Genomic DNA, 20,432 nt, shown 5'->3' on the forward strand with positions numbered 1-20,432 from the left:
CCATTTATGCCAATAGATCCTTTTAAACACTGGACCTTTAATTTTATGACCAAATATCAGCAAAACCAATTATATTCCCCTCAGCCTCAGCTGTACTTTGTGTTTCCATATGCACATAGTGTACATACATAAATACAAACATCCAACCTACCCTCATTGAAAGGTTCCCACTCATACAGTCTGCCCATGAAAGGCTGGTTGTTGTATGAAGAACACTGAACAGCCCTGATGTGTCTGCTGGATGGAGGACAGGTCTGAGGATGGACCAGACACACACACACACACACACACACACACACACACACACACACACACACACACACACACACACACACACACACACACACACACACACACACATTAACATACATACTTATTTTCCATGAAGACACACAGTCCAACAGGTAAATCCTTCTGTAACTGCAGCAAGCTCACATTTCTCATTGTCACACTGCGTGGCCATTGATTGACGGTTGCAGTCCACCTTCTCTGTTTTAACTGTTTTAACACTGTGCTTGTAGCTCAGGCTTTCTTGCCAAAAGTAGTTCGATTCCAGTATTTATGAAGCCTCGCCTGTGAAACTCAACCTCCCTGACATCTCTCTATATCTCCTTTGTCTAAACAAAGACAGGTCTGCTTTACTTTGCTTGAATCTCTGTGTCATCACACACCAGAGACAATATACAAAAACCAGACACTGTTTGAATTTATTTTAATGCACAGGATGGATTCCATAACCTCGGATCAGATAAGCAAAGCCCTTCATTCACTTGTGTGTATGCCTGGGTTTAACTGAAAAGGTTTCCTAAGCCGATAGTTCAACCAATATTTTTCTACTGGTAACAGTAGAAAACATTTAGTGTAAGTATTAAATAGCTTTAAATTGGAACATAAGTTTCACTCCAAAATAATGCAAAAGTTCTTGTTTCATAATTAATAGTTTTAGAATGAAGGGACATGTCACAATGTGGCTCATTAAAAATAAAAAAAAATTGTTTTGTATCTGTAACCCTGGAGGCCAGTGACAGAAAACATGAGTACCTTGGGAATAGGGTCAAACATTTATAGCTCTAACATTTGGTTTAAAGGACTAAAACTAAAGAGATACTTCCACCTACTGATTTATCAGCAAAACAACATTAAGAATCAATAGCAAATCAGAACTATAAGCAGAATCAGTAACGATATCTATCAATTAATATCCTTGCCTAGCCAACGTGCTAAGAATAATGAGAAAAGGGTGCAAATCTGCATACATTACTGTTGCAGATCCTGTAGTGAGCATGCTCCCCTGTGCAGGAGGAACTAGGTAGGGGGTCGTAGGGCCTCTCTTGGTGCTGCTGGGGTCCATACGTCTGGCTGCCTGATTGTACTTCCTGCTGGACCTGGGCCTGGTTACCCGAACCAGGCTGGTAGAGGGGGGCCCAGACTTGGTTATTTTTGGGCTTCTGTGCCCTGGGCTGCATGTAGGGTCTGCTATAGTGATGGACGTTGGTGGAGGGGTCCAAGTTGTTTGACCTGTGGCCACCGTGGCTTCTAGCGGGTGGGTGGTGGGCATCTGCCGCAGCAGAGCGTCTCTGTCTGTGGGGGCGAGCCGTCTCAACGCCCTGACCTGTATCCGTCTGCAATGGAGCAACATAAGGAGCTCTCCCGTAGCCATACCTCCCCGGGATGATGTGAGTGACCCTCCTGAAGACAAAAACAACAACTAAACCACTGTGCACTTAAAAACTGTCTAACTTAAAAAATATCATCTTCTTACATCAACCAGAGATTGTAGAACAGAGGCCATGCAGCATATTTGGATCAATATGTTCTTTAATTAGGGATGTTTTAGCTAAATTTCATCTTTCAGGGAGGAAACTATTATGGTCCATCATCTGAACTACAACTTTTGAGAAGCATCCAGATCGCAGTAGCAGAATTCTGGGAGCTTTTGTCGTTATTTGGCTCCTTAGATTCCAACTCAAACAACCCCCCATTACTCAGCTGTCAGTGCTATTTGTTTAATGCAAGCACAACAGGAAGGAGGTCACAAAGCTGCCAAGCACAAGCCGAGCCTTTGACTACATCCATAAAAGACTAGCTTTCCACTGAAGGGCAGTCAGATGGCCCACAGCGATGGCTCCAAAGAGTCACTTTTAGACCAGGCTGCTCAGCATGCAGCACAGCCGTACAGGCTCTTTAAGGACTTGCAGATCCCTACAAAGACAAGAACTGAAAAAAAATACTGAAAAGTCTTCCAATTACTTCCAATAGATGGAGACCATTTGGTTTTCACAGTATTTATTAAGTGCTTAAAATGAAATACTCAGGTTAGATAAATAATTATGGATTCTAATGAAAATATAATAGACAATAAATGATCTACATGTCTCCGGAACTCAGCTGGAAGGATGAACACAATTCTTCCTAAAGACCTTCCCTCATTTAATGGTGGTGGTGGAGCAAAAACGTAGCTCCAAGAGATCTCCTCAATGTTGAACACGTTCAGGATCAAGTGATGGTGAAGCTGAGGGCCATAGAATATCATTAATATAATTTTGATACAGATCAAAATATGTGTTGCCGGCCACCCGGTTAGCTCAGTGGGTAGAGCTGGCGACCCGTGTATCGAGGCTGAGTCCTTGCTGCAGCGGCCTGCGGCCCTTTGCTGCGTGTCATCCCCTCTCTCTGCCCCCCTTTCCTGTCTGTCTTAAGCTGTCACTATCATAAAGGCAATTAAAAGCCCCGCAAAAAATAAAATGTATGAAAAAAAATATATATGTGTTGCCTCCCCGTGCCCTGTATGGAAGCATCTGCATTTATTTTCTTTAGTTTAGTTTCTTGATTCATTTATTCATGTTTTTTCCTTTTGTCACCAGTTTACACTATCTAAGCACATCTCAAAATAAAAACACAAAACAAAACATCACAGCCATGGAAAAAAAAAAAGTAAAGTGATTTCAAGACCTCAGATTTTTTGGCTCAAAAGCCAATCCCATCACCCTGTGCTAGATGATACAGTACCTGCGTCCTCCAGGCCGGGTCTGCTTCTCCTCCCTCAGCTCTCCATGATTACTGCTGTTGTAGGACTTGCCTGTGTCGCGGTGCAGAGGAACTGTTGGCCGCAGGGCTGAAATGACAAGGTCTCGTTGCTGAGGGTGAACATCAGCTCTTCTGGAGGGGTATTGGGTTTGTGTGTAAACAGGCAGGCAGGGCCTGCTCTGCTCTTGAACTCCTCTTCCACAGGTCCGGGAGCAGGTTGACCAGGGTCCCCAGGCGCCCCATGAGCCCTGGATTTCTCCATGCTCTGCTCTGAACTCCTGTTGGGGCTCTGCCCTCTGAGTAACCTGTATGGGGATAAAACAAACCCGATTAGCGACACCGCAGAGTGCAAAGAAGTTGGATAGTACCACACAAAGTGAATGCCAAGGATCGATGGAAAGCCTCCATAAACAAGACTTTAATCTCCCCAGATCATGGCCTTGTATAAAGGCTCAAGTCAGTGACCTCATCTCATCAACATGACTATCCTGCCCCTCTGCCTCCCACCACTGTCCATGAAACAGACCTCTGTTCACGGTTATAAAGCCCTGATTTGGCTGATTAGTGGGTGTCTGTTAGTGGGCTATCCCCTATTGGCTACCTGCATTTCTCACTATTGACTCAATCCCTCTGTGCAACATTGCCAGGGACGAATTAGCAGTGATCACTGCACTCTCTGTTTGAGGAACCTGCCAGGAGAAGCCCTGTGCCAAACTGGCTACATACGTGGAGCCGCGTGGAAATCCTGCTCTTTAAGGAGCACTTTGTCTCCATTCACGGCAACCTCTCTGGGCAAACACATGGCCAAAGTAAAAGCTCAGCTGCCTTTGACTTTTAGTGGATGGAAAGAGAATACAGAAGCAGTCGGGAGAGTTGGCAGGAAGCTCTTTTCCTGTCAATCAGCCTATGCAGCTATTCAGAGAGACCTCAGACCCCCACCCCCCACCTCTTCTATCCTGCTTCAGCCTTTGTAACTCAACGCCACTGTCATCTCCGGGGTCAGCCATAGGTCATACAGCTTAATGCCTAGCGGAAAACGCACGGAGCCAACTTGCACCAAAACCCCACGAACTTGACTGGATAGCTGATCTGTCAGTCAGCTTTACCAACGAGGTGCATCCACTTGTTCCCTCTATGTGGGTCCTATGGCTCCAGAGGTCAAGAGGTGGTTTGCTGACAGCTGACATAAGCCCTCTCTGTTTCACTGCAATCAACAGAACTTCTCACTCATGCTCTCATTACAAGCAGATTAGCACCCTGGTCAGGTTCCCCCCTGGGAATACTCTCCTTGTTTACACATACAGAGGAAGTAGGAATGAAAGTGTATAACTTAAGGTGGCATTTGTCTATGCTAACAAGACACAATCATGCGTGCCATCTACCACTAGACAAGCCTTCCGCCAGCCTGTGCCAACCATGCGATTAGACTAATAGATAAAACAACAGAATAAAAAATTCCTGGAAATATATTGTATGAGGGTGCCAGACAGATCACACATGTTACAACAGAGATTTATTTTCCCCCTGCTGCTCACCTTCCTGTGGTCTGTAGTGTGTTGGCAGTTCAGGGGGTCTGACCAAAGCACCAGCAGGAGGACAGAAACTCTAGAAGAAACAGACAGAAGTGAATAATGGTGATGCTGCTAGCATTGCCAGTTTATCAAGAAGAATATACATAGCAGTGCAATGCTAATACAGTAGTATTAAATTGAGGGATTGATGGATAATCAGAGAACTCATTCATCTTCCTTTAATGAATACAAAAGCTTTTAAAGCAATAAGAAATCCATAATTGAAACAATCATTTGACATTACCTGACAATCCTGACAGCGGCTCCCTGCATAGCTGCTGGATTCTTAAAGTTGGACACTTGAGGCAAAACAGAGAAGTTTACATTAGTGTACACGTCTGAGCGGCACTGACATTTTTAACACCAATGCTGTCTGTGTGGCCGCAGGGCAGGGGCACTAAGGGTCAAAACTGTCTACAGACTCCAAAGTCCAACCACCTTCCTAGTCTGACATAAATTCCAAAAACAACAAACAGTATCAAAATGTAAATGATGTGACTTTACTGATAGCCTTGCCTGTGTGCCACAAATATCCCACAAAAGTCAAAACCCTGCCACTCTCATTTGCCGCTACATCCCTCTGAGCTTTCTGCCTGCTGGTCCCTCAAGGCACTGACTCAGGGAAAAAATAAACGACTTCTACCCACTTGACCATGTGAGTTGACCTCTCTGACCTCTGGCTCCTAATAAGGGAGCCCCCCTGCTGAAAAACTCCTGCTATCCCATCAGACAGCAGGTCTAAGGTCCAGTTAGGGAAGGACTTTCACCCCTCACCCCAGACCATATAACTCTAAATTAAGTCTTGCACACTTAAGTGTCCAATTCAGGAGAAAAACTCTTTATACTCACTTTACTTATAAAAAATAATGATAGTAAACTCCTTAAAATGTTATTTAAACTTTATTATTATTCTTAAAACACAGCGAAATAATGAAAATGAACATCCCAGACAGCTTGTCAATGTACCTGTAGGTTATGATGCTGGTGTGGTGAAGTATTTGATACTTCACTGTACTTTCTAACCAGTGTGTCTCACACTGCAGCGTTCACAGATCCATTTCCAAGCGCAGGTATCCGCACAGTCGAAACACTAATCCAGGTGGAACTGCGGGGTTTCCTTCCAGAGACTGTGCGTTAAGCCATGCAGGGTCAGTAAATCCGTAACCAGAGTTGTGAATCAGATCCTGGCGCAGAGGAAACTCCGGACATTGGTCATCGTGGTGATTCCATGGTGGTTCTGCTTTTACGCACCAAGACACAGAATGACAGAAAGCTGGAAACCGACACGGCAGACAGAAAACAAGCTCTGCTGCGCCCCCTGCCGCAACAAGCTCTCCCTCCTGTGCGTGTCATGTAAATATGTAGGTGCGTGTCTCCTACTTTCCCACTGGCGCGAGTGGCTCGGTTGTGTTTGTGTGTGTGGAAGAAACAGAGAGAGAGCTCATCTCCGCCATACTGAAACGTCCTTATTGGAGCCACAGGCGGGTGAAGGATCTGATTGAAGTGAAGTGAAGCCAAAGCTGAAAGCTGCACCTGGCATCTTTTTAGCATGAGAAAAACCCCAGAATACCCTGCGAAATGACATCAGTTAAGTGCATTCAGTGTCTGCTCTGTGATGGTTTAACACAAGACAGCTAAGAGTAAACCGTGAACTTATTTATCTTCTCAGCTTCAGCAGTTTGCATGGTGTTACTTTGGATTCATCACACTGTAAAACATTGATAATAAGTAGAATCAGCAGCAGTTACAAATATCCTCTACAGTGTATGCATTGTAGAGGATATTTGTGATATATTATACAAAATTAAGGGTCAGTTTACCCAAATCACAAAATAAATATATTCACTCCACCTACCCCTGAGGTATCTGGCCATGCAGTCCAGAAGAAAAAAAGTAAAAAGTAATTTGTCTAGTTGATGACATGTTGGCCACACTCTATTTCACTCTATCACTTTTATTGGGTGGTGGGGTAGGTTACTGATAACTTTAGTTACAGGACACTGCATGCAGGAGAAGAATTCCTTGAAACATGCTGTAACTTTAATAACTTTTTCTTGGCATTCAGCTCAGGACAGCTGTATTGTTTTCTCAGTGGTAGAAGAACTACCAAGGAGATGGAGGATTTATAGTGGTCCTATAGCGGTTTATAATCTATTACAGTGCATGACCATTAATTAAGTAGAAGCATGTCACCCAGACTTAGTGTAAAGTAACAAATAAAATGAATTGGACAAGCTACAGTTTAAATGATTTTAAGGTTAATGAAAAATGGGGCATGGTTTATGCAGAAGCTCCCCAAGCTGAGGATGCTCCCAAAGTTTTGCACACTAATGTATATACAGCCCACAGTAGGGGAAATTTGTCTCCAGGGGACAGTTATTGTCATCCACTTTCTTATATTCATAACCTTAAAAGGCTAACCCCAATGTTTCCAAACCCTTCACAGACAAACAAGCTCCCAATTAAAGGATCGTTAATGAACTACTGTTCAGGATGGCCCTTTAAATGGCCTCTCCAGACGTCACATTAAAAGTGTTTGTTGCTCATTTATGTTATCAGATTTTATGTTTCTTTAAGCAATAAACCTCCATTGAAGTTGAAATTTCAGTTTCAGATGGTTATTTTTTGGAGTGCAGGGCTAACAATACACAATACACTTGGTTCATTCCAGGAGAAACTAATAGTTGGTCCTGTGAGGTGGAACGAATTGGCAGCCTTGTCTCCAGACTAGACAAAAGTCTATGAGAGGGTCAAGCACATCAACACTGCAGTCTCCAAACCAGCGCTTACGTTTATTGCTTGTCATTCACCTGAACACAAATTGTGAAGATAATATTGCACAACTGTAGCCTTTTGTTAAGTCCATATTGGTGCAATAATGCTGCTGTTGTTTCACCAACTCTTTTTGCAATTACTTTCACCTCCTCTATGTGTACAAAATTATAATAACATTACTCTGTTAAACAGGTACAGCTATTAAACCTACAGCTGAATGAAACAAGTTCAGGCATGTTCTCTGTGGGTTATCAAAAAGTACACAGGGAATAGTTGTTAATAATAAATGGAAATACTGTAGAGGTACACAAGACAGACTTAGAGTGAGTCCAACAAACACGGAATCACTTTTATACACTTATATGAATAACTGTGTAGTTGTTTTTAGTCCTTCTTGGCCCATGTCCACTGTGCGTTGGCAGAGCGGAGGCCTACAATGATGCTGTTGTGACGGAAAAAAAAAAACACTGCTTTGATTTATCACAAGTCACTTTTATCTGTGACCCAATATCTCAATGGCTCTAACCCAAGTGATTAGGTAACAACTTAGATAAAAATACATTTTAATGAACATTATAACTAAAATCTGCCTGTGTACAGGTCATTTCTGTGTTATCCCCCTTCATGCTTGATTGCATGTGTTTCCAGGGGACAGTCATTGACATCCACTTTCTTATATTCATAACCTTAAAAGGCTCGGTGTGCACTCTTCAGCCTGGTTGTTTAATTATACAGAAAAAAACAGAGCTGTGGATGGTTCTATAGTTTACACCACACTATGTGACATACAGTATGCAGCTCATTACAGCAGTGGTCTGTAAACATGCTGGCTTCACAATGGCTTCATGGTGTAGGAAAACATTATCTGTAAATACAGTGAACTCTACCAGTGTCAATGTGTCTATGAAGTCCATCCACTCATCTACATGCTGCACCATACGTACATATACGTCTCTGTATGTATCTGCAGGGGAGCTGATCCTCAGTGGTGCATAGATATAGATGCTGCTCAGGAATTTGTCTTTAACCCCAATGTTTCCAAACCCTTCACAGGCAAACAAGCTCCCAATTAAAGGATCGTTAATGAACAACTGTTCGGGATGGCCCTTTAAATGGCCTCTCCAGACGAGATTTGGAGAGAGGAGTTTCTGTTGTCAGAGACTGGACAAAAACAATATTCAACACTTGAACAGAATAAAATATTGAACAGCGTTACTACAGTATTTGCTAAATAGATGAATAGGTTAATATAATTAAAGGTTTATTTGTTTAAAACACACTTAAACCAGCCAGATTACTGCCCTGGTAACTAAAATATATATATATATATATATATATATATATATATAAACCGCCAAAACACGATTACCATTTAACACACTGTAGTGTACACACATCGGTTCATTCAAATAAGAAACATTTTCCCCTGTAAGCATGGGCATCAAGTCGTCATGGCAATCTTTATATTTGATTTTGGGGTCTATAAAAAGCTTACATTTTGGCTTGAAGGTAACAAAAGAAGGAAACTCATCTAAAATACCTTGCTCTGGAAGAAGGTGTTGAGTGGATGAATGGACGGAGACACCTGACATCACCACCATATTAAGCCCCAACTCATATACTGAGTGTTCAGAAGAAGTATTATTTTTAATTTGAGCAACAGATTGATGGTGGGTTATTACTCACCAAGACATATTGGCTTTAATATGTTCAGCCTTTTGAACTGCACTGTCTGAACTTTAAAATACTTTCCAACTATGCGACTGGCACTAGTCAGGGAGTTCTGTCAGTCTTTTGGGACTACACTTCTCTGACAATGGTGACAGCCGTAGTCCCATAAAATGACTAAATGTGTCAGCACAAAGCACTGTTGTTTATCAGAGCTGCTTAAAATAAACTTGCTGTAGCTTTGTGATGGCAGGCACTTGTGGTTTCTTGTGAAAGCAGGCAAGATGGCTTTTATTTCCCTGGTTCATATGAGATAATCAGGGGACAGCAGCCCCAAAAAGCAACATATTCTGCAGTCATATTTCTTAAAACATGTTTAGGTATTCGTCTCCGTCTTCTAATTCAGATTAACCAGTATATTGGAGCATAGACACATTAGTAGGAAAATAAGTATCATGAGAAAATCTTCAACAGATTGCAGAGGTCAATGTTAGAACAATAAAGTTCTAACATTAACCACTTCTTAAAAACTTAAAAAGTATTCTTGTTTACAAAGTACTGAATGTACTCCACTAAAGCAACCTTTGACACGACTGTCATAGAAAGCAAAATTACAATCTTCAAGAACTACTAGTCACCGATACTATTGAAAACCAGAAAACAACAACAACAACCCAGCACTGAGAAGAGACAAACTCATTTAACACACAACTGATGCTCTCGTCTTCTTTAAGTCAAATACCCATAATCAAGGCATTCATCTCTAGTGGAGTGGATGACATTGGACAGCGGTACCTGTCAACTCTTTGGTTTATGTGTGGAGGTGTTCTGACACTCCATCCCCCTGCAGTTACTCCTCCAGGTTGTTGCTGCGTTATCCACCTTCATGCTTGATTAAATAAGGGTTAAAAATTTCTTTGAGGGATGGTGGAGCAGGAACAGGTGGTGAGAAAGCCTCTACGCCTCCAGGGACATTCCAGTCTGAGTTCAGACTACCCAGAGGACCCCCTTCATAGCTCCTGGACCTCCAACACACGCGCGCGCGCGCACACACACACACACACACACACACACACACACACACACACACACACACACACACACACACACACACACACACACACACACACACACACACACACACACACACACACACACACACACTCTCTGACTTATGGGAGTCCAATGGCCTATGAGGTGTTAATAATGCAAGTGTGAACTGCCTAAGAGAACCAGCACTTGAGAGGTGGCATTATGTCTTTCTTTACTCAGGCATCAGGTCTTCCCCTGTTCCTAATAACATGACTTTTTCACTCCTGTAGACAGATTTTGTGAGAAAAACAGTCATGCAAACCATGTACACAAACTGAGTGTTAATACAGAATCTTTTAATACTAAGTACAATACAGAAAATCAGTGGTAAACAAAGAAAAGTCCTTGTCCTTGTTCGTGCCCTTCTTTTGATATCAGGCAGGAGAAAGTGAGAGAGCGATGCGTGAAAGAAGATTTAAGACACAGAAAAATCATTCTAGTCTCAACAAAAGAGACACCGCACATGTTCAGATGATGAAAGTAATGGTGAAGAGGGGTCATTCAGAAGACTTTTAAAGTGCAGAGGTTGCTCCGTAGAGACCATAATGCACTGTGAGTCAATAAGTCCCTTTAACTTTCTTCAAGTACATTACAGCTCCGAGCACTGAAGAATCAAAACAGTGTTTTCAGTGAAAATCTACATTCAATCAAGATGCCTTTGTCATGATAATTTCTTCAGACACCTTTAAAACCATCTACACCCGTCCTAAGAAAGAGCTCCCCTCACACTAGGGAAATACAGCCTTCAGTTTCCAAAGATTTTAATAACTGATAGTCAGTGATAAGTCACTAAGTGATGATGTGTTAGAATTAGGGAGTTTGAGATGAAGCCCTGGAGGCGCCCAGGCAAGCTATGTCCACATGTGTGCATGTGTGTGTCTAAGAGTGAACCTTTGGTCCTCTTCACTTGGTCTCAGACAGCTTTGCAAGGCTGGCTTGGCGGAAGGCTGCTTGGTCCCTCATCTCCAACACACAGTCCCTCACCATCTCTGCAAACATGGAGGGCCAGAGCTTGTGCAGAGCCTCGCCCTTCAGATTGGTGTCTGACGCCCTTTGGACCAACTCCTGGAGGTACTGCTCTATCATGGCAGCACGCTCCGATGACTCCACAGTGCCCTCCTGTGAGGAAAAGAAGAGAATATCCTTCATGTTGATTCAGTTGTCATTAAGTATATTAACAATGGAAGGACAAGTGAAACTCATTAGATGTATCATAACTTAAAATTAAGCTATCACAGTGCACATGTTTAATACAGGTTCAGAAGCAGGAGACTATTGCTTAGAATGTCAACTAACAGGTGTGTCAGTATTTGGTGACCGAAATGATTTACACAGGCATTATTACGCACAAATATGTTATAACCTAATGATTTTTTACAGCCTTTAAAATATTCTTTCAATGTCAGAGGATTCTGAAATTCCTGCCAGTGTGTGATGATATACAGTGGTGTTTTAGAGAGTTGTGAAATAACTTAATATTCTTAAACTGCTTTACTTTTGATGACTTGAATTGAGTCACAAAATATAGTTAGACTTCCTAATGCAACGATATCATCCTCATATGTCAACAATTTAGGAGTAACAGTGGAGCTATATACACAGTGTCACAGAGGATAACACTTCAGCTAGACAGACAATACTTCTAAGTATTGCACATATCCCAGCCTAACCCATTAATTGAATTAAAAGTTGCACTTTGATGTAGTTTCAAATCTTTACTAGATGAAAATTGTGCATCTGCGTCTTAATGGAACAAGGATTAAAGTGAAATAGGGGATCTGGACAGGAACCAAGGAACAGAAAAGCAAGACCACCACTCCACACCCTCTTGATGGAAGGGAGTGAAGTGTGTGCCAGAAAGAAATGAGAGGCAATACTAACTACAAAATGCAGTGATGAACTGCTTTAAATGATTGATATTGTTTGTTGATAGAATTAAGCTTCTCAACTGCTGAGTGGGCTGTTATCCCAAATCCTATTTAATTACTGTAGTGGAAATGAACATTGAGTTATGTTTGAGACTAGGAGCACAGCATTGTTTTCATCTAGGAACCACAACACAATAGCACAGAAAGTGAATTCAGATGTGGTTTTGAAATAGTGATGGCAGGTGCCCACATGATCCTGTTTAGTGACACGCACACGCTCACACACCAGTTAGAAAGTGTTTTCCTGTCTGATGCCGTGCTAGATTTATGATGATGGCTTTTACATGGAAATACTTGTGAGTTGGTAAAGTATGCTGTTGCCACCTCATTTAGCGACTTCTAGTTTTTTTTGGGTGAAACATCACCATGAATTACAGCAGAAAGTAATGGTTCAAATGATTTTTAAAGAAATGTACAGGCTGACGTATAATGGAGGTAAGGTATGTCACACCACAACTCAGCAAGGAGCTGTTGGTTGTAGAAAAATTGGTTGATATTGGACTCAAACTAGCTTTTACTAATATTTCAGCCACTTTCCGGAGTTGTTGCAGTTTCCCAAACCACTTGGCAATTGTAAAAAAAGATATAAAACAAAAAACAGAACTGACCTCAGGGCTATCTGCACTGCAGTCTCTGCTTGGGTAGTTGAACAGCGCTCTGCTCAGGCCTTCCCCTAGGAGCTTCCCGTTGTCTCGCAGCTCCTCTGGACTCAGTCCAGCCCGCCGGCCACGCCCCTCCAACAGGAACTGCAGCTGGCGCTTCCTTCAGGGTGAGGAGAGAGGAGAGAAAGTTAGACACCTAGGGGAGGAACAGTGGCAGAAAGTGAGTGACACCAAGGTAAAAAAATATATTCTTGTGTCAATCAAATGACACTTTCTCCTTAGCACTATGAAGAAATAAAAAAACTGACTTGGTTGAGAAATCCATCAGAACTGACGGCAGACAGCGCAGTTGTTGCTGTCAGTGTAAATGTAAGTGTCAGCATTTTAATTTCACTCTTCTCACTCAGCAGCAGGATGTGGACACTTATAAAAGCAGTAGAGGACTTTCAAAGTGATGTAAACTACATCAAATGTTGCTGTCTATCAGTATGAAATCTCATGTGATACACTACTGCACCAACATGTTCCACAGGCCAGTGCCAGGATGCTGAAATAGTCTTTTCAGAGGAAGCTGGAGGCAAACATTCCATATAGGATAAGATAGTTTGTAAAGTGTGTGTGTGTGTATGTGTACGTGTACAGGCGTGCATGCCTGTGTGCACGTGTGTATATGCCAAAACACATTAGTGTGTCAGACACAAGTGAGTAACGAGGTAAAACAAGCTCAAGGAAGGTAGACCTGTGTGTGTGTTCATGTTAAAATCAGTGAGAATCATATGGGCATGGGGAATAGTAAGTGTTGTGTATCCATCTAACAAATCCTATGTGTAATTGAGTGTAAACATCCCTTGAGAGAACAGCAGTTATGATCACGTTGTAACAAACTCAGACTGAATCAAATGGTTCTTGTGCAATGTTGGTGAAAACCTTGAGACACTACTTAAACTTTTTTTAAATTTGTGTTGGAGCCAAAAGTTAACACGATACTGTAGTTCCTGACTGCCTTTTACAAACACACAGCCAATGAAATCTATTTAAAGGTCTTGTGCAATATTGTTGTGTTTTGTAAGATTACGTTTTTATCCAACAAGAGCCTTCAGCATTATAGCGGCTGCATTTGGTGCCACATTAAAACAGTTTCCCTTGATGTCTTCCCTTTCAGTGAGACTCCTAGTGCTGAAATGTGTTAAGTAGAAGCTCTCCTTGTTCTCAACAAGGGTACAAGGACAAGGGATCATCTGAGGTTCAAATCAAACAACCTTGAAAAACCATGACACCTAAGTGTTGTCCTAAAAAACATATCTGATAACAAAATGCTTCAGGCCTTTCTTTTTTATTTACTACACCTTGTGTACAGTGCAGCATTAGGAATAAACAGCCAATGAAAGCAGAAGAATGACAAACAGCATCCTATTAGCAGGACCTTGTGTTGTGATGGTACGCTTCATGCTGGTAGCGAGCACTGTATACCCTTGCTAGAGGGGAGGGAGGAGAAACAAGGAGGTAAGGGAGGATAATACTGCCCTTCATTAAAAAAAAACAACACATTTCTGTTTGATGGTAGCAATCTTTCATCAGGCCATTTTGGGCATTACCACCTTGGAAGACAACAATCGGAAGTAAACATTTTGCATGGAACTGAAACATTAGGAAGCTAGCATTAGCCCAGCAACACTAGCAAGGAAGTGGTACCATAAAATGTTGCTCTTCAAACCATTTTTCACGCCAGGCCAAATGATCCATTTTACAGGAGCCACAGTAAACTGTAACCAAAATCCTATAGCTAAGGAACAGCTGCAACATAAATAGTATCACATCTGGGTCAAACAGAATTTTTTAGGTACATTTCATCCTACTTATAGCTAGCGTTCCTTATGCTGCAAGACACACAGGTAATGAGTTCATGTATTCTGTAAGGAAGTTTACATTGCAGCCACATGTAATATAACATCCAAAGCATCTTACAGAAGTAGGATCCTAGTGGGAATGTTAAGGGCCTAGCTCTACACACTAACTTAGGCAGGAACCATGACACACAACCGTGTTCAGTGTTAAACCCACAACCCACTGAGCAACACAAGAGCTTTGTGGGAACCTGACACATAAACTCTATTCTATTCTATTATTGTGTTTTCTGCTTTTTTGCAGTATTTTTCCATTCAGAAAATAGACTTTATATGACATACAGCCTACAACAGGAAGGTTTTGGCAGATAAGAGGTCCAATCTAACAGCATTTAGTGTGACAAATGGATATACTGACTTACGGGGTAATGAATCTGCATGCAGATAACACTGATTAAGATTTCAGTTGTGATGCGAAAATAATCCTCGACCTTGGGCTGTTGTGTATTATCTATCCATAACAGTGTATGAATCAGGGTGAGTTGCAGCCAAGAGTCAGTCCTCCTAAAGTTTACAAGTTCATTTTCAACATCATTCGGAAAGGGCAATTGAGGATACAGAGACAGCTCAGATTCAGATTCAGAGACTCACATACTGCTCAACAGTATTTATGAATTATATTTCATTGAGTATGCATTTTCTTTTTTCCTCACCACTAAAAATCACATTTACTTCACTGTCACTGTCTTCCACCTCTAACGCAATAACTCTAACCAGAGCAGGTCATTTCCCAAATTATGGCCATCAAAATGGAAGTTATTTAGAGAACTACATGTAATACAGGTTTCTTAACCAGTCAGATGATTTGACCTGGCAATTTTCCAATCTTTGGATTGTACAGTAATACTGTGTTTTGACCTTTCAAAATGTAGTCTGCCCATAACCAAACAGATAATAAGAACTATTAAGAAATATTCTTGTGCGTGACAAATTCAGCTGATTTTTGCCTTGCGAGGATGTTTTTCATTAACCAAGAAGAGTGACAGACCTCAAGAACTGTTGGCTGGGGAGAGAGAGGAATGTTTGTGTCGAAGTGCCAAGTACCCACCCTTACCCTGAGACACATAGTCTAATTCCCTGGCTCCTCGGTGCCAGGCTCTGTCTCGCTGTCTCACACAAATGTGAACACACACACACACACACACACACACACACACACACACACACACACACACACACACACACACACACACACACACACACACACACAAATGTATACACGCTGAATGCTAGGCACAGGCATGCATATACATGTACAGTTGCCGACATACTCACAAGCTGTAAGCTGTAGTTCACACATATACACATTTAAGAATCCGCACATTCTTTACATATCTAAACGAACAGCTAACACTGTCCAGGACACAGCAAACACATCAAACTGTAGCTAATTTATGTTGTTCTCACCTGGACTCCTCAAGCAGCAGGAGAAGCCGGCAACGTGGAGTTTCGGTGGCTGCTATATGACCCAGTGTCCCAAACACACGCTCTGCAGCGATCACATCATTCATGGTCACCTGAGGTAGACACATGAACGAGAGCTCAGATATACAGCAAACAATGCTTGACTGGTCGGCTACTTCATGTGTATCTCTACACCCTAAAAACACAAAAGTATGAGTCATGCTTTGTCATGGGTTACACCATTTTCTCAAAAGTTGTAGCCTCAGCCAAAAAGTAAAACTCTAATCAACTCAAATAATTCTAATTTAGAGACCAAATCCTCAGGTAGATCATGAGCCAATAATTTAAGGCTGGTAACAGTAAAGAAATAGTTACATTTTGATTAAAAGAAATGTTGCTTTCTGGTGGGGAATAAGAAAATAATAGTTGGACAGACTGTACAGATAAAAAAAGAAAGATAAAACATTTGAATTAGTGATCCTTGGAGGTGCTGGACAGAGCCAGGCCAGTGTCTCCCACTTTTTCCAGTCTTTGTGCTAAGCTAAGCTAAGAGCTACTGGACATTAGTTTACCTTTAACGCACAGACTTGAGAGTGGTAGCAATCTTCTCATCTAACTCTTAGTAATTCTTATCAAAGATGTCACAAGATGCTGTCTTTATATGGCTGCATTAAAAACCAAGCTAGTCCCCACCTCCTGTCCATTGATCCTCTGCAGGTTGAAGTGATGGAGGCGGTAGATGACGAAGGAGCGCCACAGAGCCAGACTGACCACTGGATTGCCTTCTGGGTGGATGGTCAGCTGGTCCAGACGCCTCACCTGAGCCAGGGCCGCCAGCTGGGGCAGACGGCTGATGTTGGTTTCCAAGAAGATCAGATGCTGCAGAAAAAGCAACAAGTTGGTTTCAGTGAGAGAGAACTAGATACCTAATGTATATTTGTTCATGCCTGTAACTCACTGAGTTGGTCATGGCAAAGATTAACCATGTTAGGTGTTTTATTCTCTTTTGAGAAATCAATTTAAAATAGTGTTCTTTCAAAAACTGTAAGATGCTTTGGATAAAAAATATCCACCTAATTATACTGTACGTTACATCAGCAAATGTTTTCATTCATAATATTTAAAACCGGGTTTCTGTAGGTTTCATTAGATTAAATTTAAGACTTTTAAGGACATTTTTAAGACCATTATGAGGTCCATACTGACAAAATAGTACAAAGGAAAAAAGTATTGTAGTTGTTTTGTTTCAAATTCAAAGATACATTTTGAATAATAATAATACTTACTTACTAATTAAATTTCTTTCTCTGTATTTCCCCTTCTCTTTGTTTCACTGTGAGAAGCAAGAAGACTACCCTGCTAACATACATACTTATTTCCTAATTAGCCCTGCCGTGTGTGCATCATAGCATTTCATGCCTAGGAGCAGGAACGTCTGTGAGGCAGCAGAGTGGGCTTGAAGTAAAATAATCATATCAGATATTGTAAGCCCTAGGTACAGCTAAATCAACTCTTTTTTATCCGCTTGAAATCAGTGCTCTCTTTGATGTACATTGTTTTACTGTGGTGATCCAGTCCCACAAAAAAGGAAATAGTTCAAAGGACATGACGACAAGGCTGATGACAAGGACCAGGCAGTTTGGTGTTTGGACATTCAGCATTTACTACAACCACATCTAAAGGTAACATGAAAAACATACAATCTCCTTTTTTTTCTTCTTGAGCAATTTATGTCAACATTACTAATGCTCTTTATGGTACGTGGCTTGATCCCTCACCGATAGATTGGGGAACTTGACCCTTATTCGCGGCAGTGTTGGTACAATGGCGTCAAAGTTGATGTAGCGGAAAGTTATTACAGTGACAGCACCAGCAGTCTGAACTCCCCAGCCCCTCTCTAGGGCCTCCAGGGCTCCGAGTCCGAATAAACGCAATGTGTCTCCATCCAGCTCCGCCAGGTGACTGTCAGAGAGAGACAAGCTCTGAACACTGCCGCTCCCTGCCTCCAAAAGCCTGCAAAGTAAACACACACAGACAGTCTTTGTAAATCAGTCTTGATTTGCTGAATGCACAGAATTAGTTGCTTCATGAAACTTGAATCTTTGGGCAAGTGCTTTGAGTACATTTGTTTGAAAAAGGAGACATTATGCTAAAAGGAAAAAGCAACATCGCTACAGAACGTGCGGGGGTCTAGTGACAATGTCCTATTTGTCTTGCCTAATTGCTTTCCATTCTCCTAAACGACAGTTGACGTGCCCTTCCCTGATAAGAGAGTCGTGAGAGTGGAGAATCTGGGCGAGTCTCAAGGAGACATAATCTCTCTGCCTGAGTCCGTGTGCTCAGCCCTCTGGGTCTGCTGACACTCAGGGGACTTTTCAGCATAGCAGGGCATCAGATGGCTACTGGCTGCACGCTACTCAACACTGATCGTTTCGGGTTCAGCCCGCCAACAAACTAATCACCCCTATTCATATTTCACACCCTCCCAATCTCGCCGCAACAGAAAGCCATAGTGGTTAGAGGACTAATCCTTTGATTATAGAACTTAAATCCAATCTTGTTGAGACCGATTTTTAGAACGTGTGTGTTTGAGAAGTGAAGTGAGACGGAGAGTGGGAGTCAGGGACAGAAAAAGAAAATGAGATGAAAAAGGACAGCAGACATACTTTAGACAGAGAGGTACATACATAGGGAAACAAAATGAAGCTGTACTGTAACTGAAGCTTCTTTGGAAAGGCCACCTTTGTTACAGGCACAGTAAGACTGATCCCCCAGAGGTGGTACCGGAGAGAAGGAACTGTTTCTTCTTCTAAACTGAGCACCAAAAATAGGATCAAATTTGAGAATTAGACAAATAATTACACTGCATTATTAAAGGCCATCTTCAAAATGAGAGGTATGCTACGGTAGATTGGAGATTGGACTGTGTAATAGGCTGCAACTAATGATTACTTTCACTATCAATTAATCTACAGAATATGTTCTTGATTAATCTGTTAACTTTAAGGTGTAGTTTTCAAATTTTTTTTTTCTCCCACTAACAGTTCAAAACCCAAAGATGTTGAATTTACCACCACATAGACAAAGAAAAGCAGCGAATCCTCTCAATCGAGAAAAAGAGATTTGTACTTTGTATTCAAGTGACTTACGGTGACGACAGTGAGGATGGTTGATTGTTCATTAACCAGTAATCATAGTGGAATATTCTATCCACTATCCATTCCATATGTGTAAGCTGCTGGAGGTGAAACAACATTGACATCAGGTTCTACCAAGAACCTGATGTCAATGTGGGTGATGCATTGGCCTCGAGTCACGTTAACTGATTAATTCTTGTGTAAAAGACACATGAATGGACAGGTGCCTCAGGAGATGGTAAAGTGCAGTACCAGTTTAGACCATGGCTGTTAGGTCTTTGAGAAACGCTCTGTGCGTGTGGTCTGCTTGTATGTGTCTACGACGTCTAAGTGTACAGTGTGATGTCACTCAAAAGTGTTCTCTGAGGCCATAGTCTGCCTTGGAGTTCAGTCAGTTTTAATTAGTTCAGTTAGTTGTAAATACCCTTTGGGAGAGACACAAATTACACTTGCCAGTAAACACAACAACCGGATTAATCATGTAATAGAGCCTGAACCTCTCCCAGTAAACCACTGACTGACAGGGAATATCCCACTCAATCATCATATTTAATTCCAGACACATTACTCTTAGATGATACATAAGGTGATCCTCCATGCAGCCTGTACGAAAGCCATTCTTACTCAAATGTCAAGGAATGGTCACTGGAGAATGTGGGGGGATGCCATGGATAAGAGAACGAAGAGAAGTGGATATGGTGTGGCAAAGTCATCCTTGCTGTCATTTTTTCCCAGTGGCCAACCGCCAACTCCAACTAAAAAATCCCCTGAAAGAAAAGAAAGCCCCCCCCCCAAGACCATCTATCCATCTATCTATCTTCTATCTATCTATCCATCTATGAAGCAAGAAATCTCTGTCTGTCTGTGTGTGTGTCTATGTGTGTGTGGCTCAAATATCTCTGCAGATCAGGATCAGACTGACCTGAGAGTTTCAACATGGCTGCTGTGTGGTTTAAGGGTGTGCAACGTCGGCTCTGTTTGGACTATAAAGATACCGTTAAGAAATTATTATTTTATAAATTATTTCCGAATTCCGCTAGCATTGTCAACAACAGCCACCGTAGCCACGTGCGCACCAGAGCCAATCACTGCAGAGCCAAAACATCCTAGAAAGTGAAAGTAAACTGATGTCTCGGTCCGGAGGGCTGACGGTGATTTTTGATTTTTGATCACAAACACTTTTTGGCCGGTGACAGACGCTGTTTTTCGGGCATGTAGTTCACTTTCTTCTTTCAGAATTGATATGCGCTGACCATGAGGTGTGGTACTTTCACATTAGTGGAATGGGGTTCATCTCCCTACAGTGTCCTTGCGAAAAGACAAA

The 20,432-nt window shown here is 41.8% G+C and overlaps 2 protein-coding genes across 3 annotated transcripts in view; both read right to left on the reverse strand.

Annotated features, from left to right (window-relative positions):
* The window catches only part of LOC127351913 (thrombospondin type-1 domain-containing protein 4), a 43,255-nt gene extending 37,338 nt beyond the window's left edge, over window positions 1-5,917 (reverse strand). Inside the window, exons 1-6 of the mRNA XM_051379910.1 lie at window positions 5,565-5,917; window positions 4,843-4,897; window positions 4,563-4,632; window positions 3,010-3,332; window positions 1,257-1,689; window positions 152-254 (exon numbers count right to left, since the gene is read on the reverse strand). Coding sequence (XP_051235870.1) covers window positions 152-254; window positions 1,257-1,689; window positions 3,010-3,332; window positions 4,563-4,632; window positions 4,843-4,871 — 958 coding nt within the window. The 5' untranslated portion in view covers window positions 4,872-4,897; window positions 5,565-5,917. The remainder of the gene's footprint in view (window positions 1-151; window positions 255-1,256; window positions 1,690-3,009; window positions 3,333-4,562; window positions 4,633-4,842; window positions 4,898-5,564) is intronic.
* A 4,491-nt stretch (window positions 5,918-10,408) lies between these two features.
* The window catches only part of LOC127351914 (leucine-rich repeat-containing protein 49), a 32,234-nt gene continuing 22,210 nt past the window's right edge, over window positions 10,409-20,432 (reverse strand). For both annotated transcript variants that reach the window (XM_051379913.1, XM_051379912.1), the window contains 5 exons: window positions 17,750-17,984; window positions 16,665-16,850; window positions 15,975-16,084; window positions 12,670-12,823; window positions 10,409-11,252 (listed from right to left, as the gene is read on the reverse strand). In XM_051379913.1, coding sequence (XP_051235873.1) covers window positions 11,037-11,252; window positions 12,670-12,823; window positions 15,975-16,084; window positions 16,665-16,850; window positions 17,750-17,984 — 901 coding nt within the window. In that variant the 3' untranslated portion in view covers window positions 10,409-11,036. The remainder of the gene's footprint in view (window positions 11,253-12,669; window positions 12,824-15,974; window positions 16,085-16,664; window positions 16,851-17,749; window positions 17,985-20,432) is intronic.

This window comes from Dicentrarchus labrax, unplaced genomic scaffold, assembly GCF_905237075.1.
Source record: "Dicentrarchus labrax unplaced genomic scaffold, dlabrax2021, whole genome shotgun sequence".
Taxonomy (NCBI): domain Eukaryota; kingdom Metazoa; phylum Chordata; class Actinopteri; family Moronidae; genus Dicentrarchus; species Dicentrarchus labrax.